Below are 12,362 nucleotides of genomic sequence, written 5' to 3' on the forward strand. Positions count from 1 at the left end.
TTATTATGTATAGCATTGCACTGCTACCGCAAAGTCAACAAATTTCATGAAATATGCCGGTGATATTAAACTTTAGTCTGATTCTAAAGAAGGAACTCAGAGGTCGGAACTGTGCTTCCCTGAATAGCTTAAAGAACGGAATCTCATTCCTAGAGAAATCTAGTTTTGCCACTACCTCCCACACACTAAAATAGAACTGGCAACATAAATCGACCTGAGCTGTTTGGGGTTCATTAAATGATCAAGTTTAAGGTAAAGTCATTAGCACAATCATTGTTGGGTATTGGGATTTTATGTTTGAATGAAGTTGACAGGGACTTGCCTCTAACCACTGTACTTGTGAAAAAGAGAGTTACATGTGGCTGAGATGGGTTAATGTTCCACTTCCATTACCGTGACAACAACGTTAATGTATCATGAATCATAGATGATAGCAGCAAATTATTATTGATCTCGGAAAACACAAGCCACTACCTGCAAATAAGTTTTATCTCCTCACTTGCTATTATAGCCAGAAGAACCAGAATTGTTTCAGAGATGGGAGCGAGTCAACTCCTGATGGGGTCGCAGGCAGGGTAATTTCATTCTTGCTCATCTTTTACTGGTCCCACATGTGTTGAGGAATGGTCAGGCTGATATGGCTAGTGTATTGCTATTACACCGCCAGTGATGTAGGTTCAATTCCCCCACGTCTGTAAGAAGTTTGTACTTTCTCCCCGTGACCATGTAGGTTTCCTCTGGGTGCTCTGCTTTCCACCCACATTCCAAATACGTTTTGCCACTGTATGAGGAGACATCATCAGTGCACTGTTAACTGTGGCGTGACCTCTGAATGCCTAGCCTTTATATACTTGCCAATCAGCTGATATGGGGGCGGTCCCATCGCTGATTGGTTGTGTGGCTGTTTATTGTGGTCTGGAATTTCACCCACATTGGCTTATAAATAGGATGTAGGTCTACATATCTGTCATATGTTGAAAGATTGGAGTGACTGGGCTTGTATACACTGGAATATAGAAGGATGAGAGGGGATCTGATTGAAACATATAAGATTATTAAGGGATTGGACATGCTAGAGGTAGGAAACATGTTCCCGATGTAGGGGGAGTCCAGAGTTTAAGAATAAGGGGCAGGCCATTTAGAATGGAGTTCAGGAAAAACTTTTTCACCCAGAGTTGTGGATCTGTGGAATGCTCTGCCTCAGAAGGCAGTGGAGATCTATTCTCTGGATGCTTTCAAGAGAGAGTTAGATAGAGCTCTTAAAGATAGTGAAGTCAAGGGATATGGGGAGAAGGCAGGAACAGGATACTGATTCTGGATGATCAGCCATGATGACAGTGAATGGCGGTGCTGGCTCAAAGGGCCGAATGGCCTAATCCTGCACCTATTGTCTATTGTCTATCTGTTGATCCTATTTATAAGCCAATACAGGCAAAATTCCAGACCACATGCACCAAGTTCACCACACAGCGATGAGCACCCCTCCCTCCATCACAATTGAGTTTCCGTAATGAAGCTGATTGACAAATGAGGCCGAGCATTTGGAGGAGGTGCCACAAGTGAACAGCGTACTGATGATGCGCACAGAAGAACGAGAGGAGATTGTATAGAAACATATAAAATTATGAAGGGGATAGATAAGATGGAGGCAGGAAAGTTGGTAGGTGAGACTAGAACTAGGGGACAAAGACTCAAGGTTCAGGGAGTAGATTTAGGACGGAGATGAGGAGGAACTGCTTTTCCCAGAGAGTGGTGAATCTGTGGAATTCTCTGCACAATGAAGCTCCCTCAGTAAATATATTTAAGACAAGGTTAGATAGATTTTTGCATAGAAGGGGAATTAAGGGTTATGGGGGAAAGGTAGGTCGGTGGAAATGAGTCTATGGTCAGGTCAACCATGATCTTATTGAATGTAAGAGCAGGCTCGACGGGCCAGATGGCCTACTCCTGCTCCTATTTCTTATGTTCTTATGTCTCCTCGTGTGATGATGAAACGTTTTCAAATTGATTTCCAAGATTAGAAAACAGCTCAACCCAACCATCAGCCACCAAAGCTATACATTTTTCGAGTTTTGAGTCAGTAGGTTGATTGGTCACATGGATGTAATTGGGTGATATGGACTCATGCTGTATCTTTAAATAAAAATGAATAAAATGTCTGTATAGAAAGGGGAGGAGTGTGTCATGGTATCCTGGTCCAGCACCTCTCCATCTTGTCCCTATTCCTGCTTGATCCCCTGTCCTATAGAGGACAACAAGTCATGGATTGTAGTCATGAATATATTTTACTTGTTGATTTATTTATTGAGGTACAGCACAGGATAGGCCATTTAACCCTTTGAGCTACGCTGCTCAGCAACCCACCAATTTAATGCTAGCCTAATCGGGGGGCAACTTACAATGACCAGTTAACCTGCCAACTGATATGTCCTTGGACTGTGGGAGGAAACCCGAGTACCCGGAGGAAACCTCACGGTCATGGGGAGAACGTACAAACTCTTTACAAGCAGCGGTAGGAACTGAGCCCGGGTCCCCTTCACTGTAAAGTGTGCTAACCACTATCCTACCATGCCACCCTCAGTCATTATGTGTCCATAGGCATCTGATGTTGAGAATTCCCATACTCCACCCACTCTCTGTACAAGTAAGAAAGGGGAAAATCCAAACAGTTGCCTTTCTAAATGAATGATCAGGTTGTTGATAACTTGGGCACTCTGCTCAAGGCAGTAAACTGGACACAACTTGCTTCGAGACAACAGTCAAAAGCCAGGAGAAATCCTGTCACCCTCACCCACAACTTCCCAGGGCAAGTGAAGCTTACTGACTGAGACAAGCTGTCTAATCCAGTCCTTTCTCTTCATCTCTTCCAGCCAGAGGAGCTGACAAATGTCTTGGAGATTAGCAATATCGTATTTACCAGCATGTTTGCCCTGGAGATGATTCTCAAGCTCACTGCATTTGGTTTCTTCAGCTACTTGAGGAACCCTTATAACATTTTCGATGGTATCATCGTCATCATCAGGTGGGTGAAGGAATCCGCAAAGGGCCGAAGGTGTTCTCCCCATTGCTCAGAGGCCACTAACATGAGGATAAGAATAGAGAATGGGTCTGGTTTATCATGTTATTTGAGAAAAAAAAAGCTTCAGTTATTCGCAAAACCTTTCTGCCTAGACTAGAGAGTCTTACAGTTTGGACGAGCTAGGGCTTTTCTATTTGTGATGAAGAAGGATGGAAGAGACTCGATAAGGTGTACAAGATGATACAGAGGTATAGAAAAAGTTAATAACAGAGATTTTTTCCCAGGGTGCAAATGCCTGATGCAAGGGGACATAATTTTAAGGTGATTGGAGGAAAGTATAGGAGAGATGTCAGAGTTAGATTTTATACACCGCGTGTAGAAGGTCCATGAAATGCCCTGCCAGGAGCATTAAAGACTTTAGGAGCATTTAAGAAACTCGTAGATGGGCACATGGATGATAGAAAAAAATTAGGGCTATGTAGGAGGGAAGGGTTCGATTGATCTTGGAGTTGGTTAGAAGGGCGGTACAACATCATGGATTAAAGGGCCCGTAGTAAGCTGTAATATTCTAAGTTCTATGTTCTTTCACGTTATCAAATAGCTGGTCCCTTTGAATAGTGCCCGTAGGGGTTGATATTGAAGGTGAGGTTGGAGAGGTTTGTTGCTGGAAGGCAGATGTATGAGAGGCTGGTGTTGTCAGTGCTGAGTACTTGCCTTGACACTGAGGACAGGAGGGGGTGGAGAAAATAAGGGTGTGGGGTGGTGGAGGTTTGTGAATGTTGGCAGAAGGGATGAGTGATAATGGAATGTTGTCTTTGGAGACATTGGAACTTGCCTTTTGGGTTTGAGGGGTATGAGAACATCAGCAAAGGAGATGGAGTGTACTGGGTACTGGGACATGGGATATTGGTGGAGGGCAGAGGGTGTGAGGATTGGCGTTGTTTGTATTAGGGTGTTGATGGGATGGCGTAGGGTCGGGGAATGGCCTTGTGTGTATTAGGGTATTGATGGCAGGGCCTAGGGTCGGGGATTGGCCTTGTGTGTATTAGGGTGTTGATGGAGGTGATGGACATTGGAGGGGAAGTTCTTGGCTGGAGTGTTGGTGCAGGGTAGGGAAGGGTCAATCTATCTCTCGATTGACCTCACAATTTGGCTTTGGTGTCACAATCCACCCACTCTCGCAAGCATTAACATTGTGATTAGCAATGTGGACGTTATTATAGATGCAAAATGTACATCCATGTTCAAACAAGAGGTGAAATTTCCAGTCCAAGGGTAGGCTAATGAAAAAAATCAGTAAACTCTATGCTCTTTGATTTGATTTGACGGAAACAACACATTTCACTGTATGTTTTGATGTACATGTAGCAAATCATCTTTAATGGATGTCCCATTATCTTATAACTGCTTCCGCTTATTCAGAACCTCCCTTTGAGACTCTGAGAGAAATGTCTTGACATTTCCTCCGCTGTGGCCCCTTAGGTACTTACATTTCAGTAAAATTACCCCTCATTCTTTTAAGCTCCACAGAGCACAATCCCCTCATTCCATGATTAGCTTGATGAATCTCTTTTGGATAGTTGCCAATGCTTATATAGTCTTTCTTAAATAGGGAGACCAAAACTGTACACAGTACTCCAAATGCAGGCTTCAATGCATCCTGTAGACTCCTACAGATAAAGCCTAAAATGCCATTTTTGTTCGTAACTACTTGCATCACCCGCGTTCTTTTTTATGTTTCACACACAGGAATACCTAGATCCCTCTGCACTCCACTCATTTGTAGTTTCTCTCCATTTAGATAATGCTTTTTGATTCCTCTCCAGGTAGTCTCCAACCTGATGGTATGAACAACGATTTTTCTCTAACTCCCAGTAATTGCACCTCCCCTCCCAACTACACCATTCCCCATACACAAAGTATACTGCAGATGCTGTGGTCAAATCAACAAGCTGGATGAACTCGGCAGGTCGGGCAGCATCCATTGAAATGAGCAGTCAACGTTTCCGGCTGAGACCCTTCGTCAGGACTGAAGAAGGAGCAGGGACCCCATAAAGAATGTGTGGGGGAGGGTGGAAAGCCAATAAGAGGAAAGGTCAAGGGGTGGGGGAGGGGAAGCAGGGAGGGGATAGGCAGGAGAGGTGAAGAAGGAATGTAAAGGGAAAGCACTATGGGTAGTAGAAGAAGGCAGAATCATGAGAGAGGTGATACAGTCTGGATAGTCTCCAGCCCCTTGGTATGAACATCGACTTCTCCAACTTCCAGTAACTCCCTCCCTCTCCCTTACACCATCCCACTTTCACTCTGTCTCCTCTTCTAGCTGTCTATCACCTCTTTCATGATTCTGCCGCCTTCTACTACCCATAGTGCTTTCCCCTTACATTCCTTCTTCACCTCTCCGGCCTATCCCCTCCCTGCTTCCCCTCCCCCACCCCTTGATCTTTCCTCCGATTGGTTTGCTAACCTCCCCCCACGTTCTTTTTGGGGCCCCTGCCCCTTCCTTCTTCAGTCCTGACGAAGGGTCTCAGCCTGAAATGTTGACTGCACATTTCAACAGATGTTGCCTGACCTGCTGATTTCATCCATTCCCCATTCCTGGTTTCTTCTTTCACCTTATCCCCTTACCTGATCATTACCTCCCTCTGGTGCTCTTCCATCTTCACTTTATTCCATGGTCTCTTGTCCTCTGCTATCAGATTCCTTCTTCTCCAGCCTTTTATCTTTACTTTTATTGTCACCAAACAATTGATACTAGAGCGTACAATCATCATAGCGATATTTGATTCTGTGCTTCGCACTCCCTGAAGTACAACTAACTACAAATCTCTTTCACCAATCAAATTCCCAGCTCTTTACTGCACCCCCTCCCCCTCTCCCGGTTTCACCTATCACCTACCACCTTATACTTCATCCTTCCCTCCCCTCACCTTCTTAATCTGACTTCTCTTTTTTTCTCTAGTCCCAATGAAAGGTCTCAGCCCATGACATTGACTGTTTACTCGTTTCCATAGACACTGTCTGACCTGCTGAGTTCCTCCAGCATTCTGTGTGCGTGTTGCTTTGGATTTCCAGCAACTGCAGATTCTTGTGTGTTTTTTGATTCCTCCTGCCTGCTTCAGATTCATATTCAGGTTCAGGTTCAAGTTCAGCTTTAGATACAGATTCACCACTTTCATTTCGAAACATACAGTAAAATGCGTTGTTTGTGTGCACCACAGGTAAAGCACTGTGGTAGGAAAGCAGCATCCATCATCAGGGATCCCCAGCACCCTGGCTCATTTCTCGCTGCTGCCATCAGGTAGAAAGTACAGGAGCCTCAAGACTCACACCACCAGGTTCAGGAACAGTTACAACCCCTCAACCATCAGGCTCTTGAACAAAAGGGGATAACTACACTCACTTACCCCATCATTGAGATGTTCCCACAGCCAAAGATCTCACTTTCAGGACTCTTTATCTCATTATCTCATGTTCTCATTATTTATTGCTGTTTATTTATATTTGCATTTGCACAGTTTGCATTCTGGTTGATCTTTCATTGATCCTGTTACAGTTACTACCCTATACATTTGCTGAGTATGCCCACAGGAAAATGAATCTCAGGGCTGTATATGGTGACATCTATGTACTTTGATAATAAATCCACTCTGAACTTTGAACCAACACTGTCCAACGATGAGTTGTCCACAAGTGTTGCCACACATTCTGGTGTCGGCTTAGCTCGTCCACAAGCAATGTAAGACAAATAGCAAAAACAAAAAAGCAGAACAGCAACAGCCAAACAAGCCCCTTTCCCACCTATGCACCTGCCTTCACCAGGGGGAAGTTCACCGGATCGGTTCCTGGGATGGTGGGCCTGCTGGAGTCAAGGAGAGGCTGGGCCGGTGCACAGGGGGAGGAGGGAGCTGAGGACCATGTCTATGGGCTGGTTGAGAGTCGCGCAAAGGCTGGCAGAGTCCGGTTCGGTCAAATGACCGGTCCCCTGTGTTAATATGTGGAAGCACTGACCACTGAGCAGAGGTTAGAATGAACAACAGTGACTATCCACGTGTACAAAGAAACATGTTCCACTCTATAATAAGTGTCACATCTTGCACCTAAACCCACTCACCCAAACAAACTACATTTATTTCAGAGGCCAAATATCCTCATAATCACAGGCATTCCGTATATTTCTCTTTTCACACATGCTGTCTGACTTACTAAATGTTTCCAGAAATTTCTGTTTTCAGAAATACAACTCTGTAGCATTTTAATTTCCTTCCCTCCCCAGGTGAGTACCAGTGTTTACTTTGAATTCTGGCTTGCAGCCTGGTTCATTTGTGCTGAAGCCTCCTCAAGTGGGGAGTCAGGAGTTGGTTTTTCTCCAATCCAAGCTGCCTGAAGAGAGGTGGATTGCGGAAAGCAAATGAGTCTGCCAGGAGTCTCTCCCAGAAACTGGAGTTTCTCTTGTGCGTCACATCACAACTTGCATCACACTGCAGGCAGCTTGAGATTCTTCTGTGTATCGATGCCTGAAATGTTGGAAATAACTCAATCAATTAGAGCTTCATGAAAGCACCCTCTGTCGAGCTGAACAGGCACACCCAGGCACACTATATCACACTCTGTAGAGCTGAACAGGCACACCCAGGCACACTACACCACACTCTGTAGAGCTGAACAGGCACACTACATCACACTCTGTGTCGAGCTGAACAGGCACACCCAGGCACACTACATCACACTCTGTAGAGCTGAACAGGCACACCCAGGCACACTACATCACACTCTGTGTCGAGCTGAACAGGCACACCCAGGCACACTACATCACACTCTGTAGAGATGAACAGGCACATCCAGGCACACTACATCACACTCTGTGTCGAGCTGAACAGGCACACCCAGGCACACTACATCACTCTCTGTAGAGCTGAACAGGCACACCCAGGCACACTACACCACACTCTGTAGAGCTGAACAGGCACACCCAGGCACACTACATCACACTCTGTGTTGAGCTGAACAGGCACACCCAGGCACACTACATCACACTCTGTAGAGCTGAACAGGCACACCCAGGCACACTACATCGCACTCTGTAGAGCTGAACAGGCACACCCAGGCACACTACATCGCACTCTGTAGAGCTGAACAGGCACACCCAGGCACACTACACCACACTCTGTAGAGCTGAACAGGCACACCCAGGCACACTACATCACACTCTGTAGAGCTGAACAGGCACACCCAGGCACACCACATCACTCTCTGTAGAGCTGAACAGGCACACCCAGGCACACTACATCACACTCTGTAGAGATGAACAGGCACACCCAGGCACACTACATCACTCTCGGTGTCGAGCTGAACAGGCACACCCAGGCACACTACATCACTCTCGGTGTCGAGCTGAACAGGCACACCCAGGCACACTACATCGCACTCTGTAGAGATGAACAGGCACACCCAGGCACACTACATCACACTCTGTAGAGATGAACAGGCACACCCAGGCACACTACATCACTCTCGGTGTCGAGCTGAACAGGCACACCCAGGCACACTACATCACTCTCGGTGTCGAGCTGAACAGGCACACCCAGGCACACTACATCGCACTCTGTAGAGATGAACAGGCACACCCAGGCACACTACATCACACTCTGTAGAGATGAACAGGCACACCCAGGCACACTACATCACTCTCGGTGTCGAGCTGAACAGGCACACCCAGGCACACTACATCACTCTCGGTGTCGAGCTGAACAGGCACACCCAGGCACACTACATCACACTCTGTAGAGCTGAACAGGCACACCCAGGCACACTACATCACACTCTGTAGAGCTGAACAGGCACACCCAGGCACACTACACCACACTCTGTAGAGCTCAACAGGTGATGCACCATCAATAACTCTCTGAGACGTGAGGCAAGATATCGGCTTTTATTGACTGGAAGGAGGAACAAGCAGTAGTTGACCACTATACTACTTCCTGGAGACTAAGGGCAGGGCTCAGACCTCAATCGCCTTTATACAGGGGTCTGTGGGAGGAGCCACAGGAGCAGTCAGTGGTGCGGTGGTGTGGGCATGTCCAGACAGTTATATGTAGTTCACCACAACAGGCATACACAGGCACAATACATCACACTCTATAGAGCTGAGCAACAGGCACACACACACACACACACACACACACACACACACACACACACACACACACACACACACACACACACACACACACACACACACACACACACACTCACTCATGTCCCAACTCACATAAAGTACACTGCATCTTTAAACCAAAGCTCTCCTGACCACTGAACAAGGAAATCCAGGTCAAATTTATTTTTGATTGCCTAGATTATGGAATTGTTGGCCAATTGCTTTCCCTAATTTACTGCAAGGATGATTGAATTAGTCAAATTCTGCTGTGCTGACAAGGGATTTTCCAACATTTTCCACACAGTTGCCCATGTGAAGTGCTGTTGGCCTGGTTGAATAGATGTCTCATTACTATAGCACCTGAGGCTACCCCGGGGCACTTTACAGCCAATTATGTCATATCTGCATGAACACAGTAAGATCCCACAAACAGAAATTTGATGATGGACATAATTATACATTCTGTTGATGATAGCTAAGCGATTAAAAAAAGATCCAGAGGCTACAGAGAAACCTCCCACGACTTCACAACGAGTGACCATGGCATATTTTCCATGTGCAAGAGAATATTGCCAGTATTTCTCCCATCCCCAAGCCCGCAGCCTCGGTCAACATCATTTAAAGGGTCTGACAAGCTGCTGCTTGACTCCCACTGAGGTGAAAAGGCCCTGGTTTAAAGCTTCATCCCAAAGTAGTGTCTCAGGGTTTGCAGGACTTCCTCAGTACCGACAGTGGTCTGGTGCATGCATGACCCTCCAACCTACCGACTCAGTGTTACTGACCGAGCCACCGCAACACAGCTGCACAATGTGTAGGTACAAGTTTTCTCTTAATGTGCTTTCTCTTGGTGCAGCGTCTGTGAGATCGTGGGCCAGTCCGACGGGGGCCTGTCCGTGCTGCGCACCTTCCGTCTCCTGCGGGTGCTGAAGCTGGTGAGGTTCATGCCGGCTCTGCGCCGCCAACTGGTGGTCCTGATGAAGACGATGGATAACGTGGCCACCTTCTGCATGCTTCTGATGCTCTTCATCTTCATTTTCAGGTGAGTCCCATCGCAGCCTGGCTCAGATCATACTAAGTTCCAATTCTACCCCCTCCCCCCCAGTTCTTTTCCTCTTCCTGCTCCATCCCTGAGGTTCTAACTTGTTGGGTGTAGTGTGGACACAGTAAACTTATAGTAGGAGATAGTGAATTCTTGGTTCAGTAGTGTGGCGGAGAGAGATGGGGAATGGACATGTGATAAAGTGATAGGGGGTCCATTCAGGGTTGTTACAGACAGTGAAAGTCTAACAGGATCAAACAGCCTGAGGCACAAACTTCAGGCTAAAACAAACTATGATGAACTCATGATTCATTACTAGCCTAGCAACAGCTTCATAAGACTCCGGCAATGAAGCTTGCTGTTAATATGTACATATAAAGTAAAAATGGAATTGTACACGATTAACGTAGAACGTAGATGAGATTTCTTTTAGAGATACAGCACCTAACAGGCCCTGCTGGCCTAATGATGCCTTCACCTTAGGACCAATTAACCTACTAGCCTTACATCTTTGGAACGTGGGAGGGAGCCGGAGCACCTGGAGGAGATCCATGCGTTAACGAGGAGAACGTACAAGCTCCTTACAGTTAGTGGCAGGAATTGAATCCAGTGCTACGTTAGCACCCGCACCATCGGGTGCTGATGCTTGAAACTGCTCAGGGCTTGTGTATGCACAGCGCACATGGGGTAGAGATTGCGGGGGGAGAAAGCAGATCAGAAATAATACAAGTATAGTGAAAACGTTGGGTTGAGGAGCGTTGACGAGTGATGCTCCCTGTAGGCACCAATTTCTGTTAGAGAGAAAGTTGGTTCTGAAGGTAAGCCCCAGATGCTCTAACCTGCCCCAACTCTACCCTGTTACTCAATTCTTTACAAAGCTCTGTTGCCCTCACACTCACCCCAGAAGGTTGAAGATGCCATAAGATATTTGGCCCATCCAGCCTGCTCCACCATTCTGTTATGATTGATTATTTTCTCAACCCCATTCTCCCACCTTCTTTCTGAATCCTCGCACCATTCAATAATCCATCAATCTCTGCCTTAAATACACCCAATGACTTAGCCTCCACAGTCTTCTGTGACAATGAATTCCTCAGATTCACCACCCCCAGCTGAAGAAATTCTTCTTCATCCCTTTATTTTGCTTTCCTACTAACAGTACAACACAGTACAGGCTACTCAGCCTACAATGTTATGCCAACCTTCTACCCTACTCCAAGATCAATCTAGCTCTTCACCCACATAGCCCTCCATTTTTCATTTATCTATGTGCCTGCCTGAGTAAACTATCCACCCGTGGAAACATCTTCTCCATGTTCACTCTATCCAGGGTCTTTTGCCTCCACCTGAGGGGGTAGAAGGGCCTCAGTTTAATGTCCCATTGAAAAGCAGCTCCACTGAACAGTACAGCACTCTCTCACCCAAGAGAGGGATGTGAACCCTTAACCCGCTGACTGGGGAACTTTAAAGAATGTTTGTCATTACAAATTCCAATCTGGATCTGTTTTTCCTTCCCTCCCTGGGTTGTTCTGTTGTAGTGGATTATTCATTACTTATTGAGTAATATTACTCACCTTGCACTTTATTTTTTACCTGCACTACTCTTTCTCTGTAACTATTACACTTTGTTCTGCTTGCTTTGTTATTGTTTGAACTTTGTTCTGCCTCAGTGCACTGTCTAACAATCTGAACTGTGTGAACAGTATGCTTTTCACTGTCTCTCGTTACATGTGGCAATAATATTCCAATTCCAGTTCCAATTCAGAGAACAAAATCTCCTTAATCTCTTCAGCTGTAACTGAATTGGATGAAGGGGGTTAGCAGGAGGGCAGAATTTCTTTTATTTAGCTGACCCATCAGGTCCCAAGCCCATTCACCATGGGTAATTGGCTGACCGCCGCAAGCTCTCGTGGCTCTCTCTGACCTTGCAAGTAGGCCTCGTTACCATGGCGACGCAGAGTGAAGTTGACAGGACATTTCCCGCCAGCGCAGAGGAGTGTCAAAACCCTGCAAAGGTGCCTAATTGAGAAATCTAACTGCACATTAGCGTCGTTTGAGGTTCAGCTATGCCACATAATTGGTATGAAGATGAGAAGGAAAATGAAAACCAATCAGACTAGCTGTCGGAACCATCTGTGCACTTTAGGGAA

At 46.1% G+C, this 12,362-nt stretch overlaps 1 protein-coding gene across 1 annotated transcript in view; it reads left to right on the top strand.

Annotated features, from left to right (window-relative positions):
• The window catches only part of cacna1ia (calcium voltage-gated channel subunit alpha1 Ia), a 589,581-nt gene that overhangs the window by 409,480 nt on the left and 167,739 nt on the right, over nucleotides 1-12,362 (top strand). Inside the window, exons 10-11 of the mRNA XM_059953562.1 lie at nucleotides 2,871-3,022; nucleotides 10,027-10,212. Of these exons, the coding sequence (XP_059809545.1) occupies nucleotides 2,871-3,022; nucleotides 10,027-10,212 (338 nt within the window). The remainder of the gene's footprint in view (nucleotides 1-2,870; nucleotides 3,023-10,026; nucleotides 10,213-12,362) is intronic.

This window comes from Hypanus sabinus, chromosome 29 (genome assembly GCF_030144855.1).
Source record: "Hypanus sabinus isolate sHypSab1 chromosome 29, sHypSab1.hap1, whole genome shotgun sequence".
Taxonomy (NCBI): domain Eukaryota; kingdom Metazoa; phylum Chordata; class Chondrichthyes; order Myliobatiformes; family Dasyatidae; genus Hypanus; species Hypanus sabinus.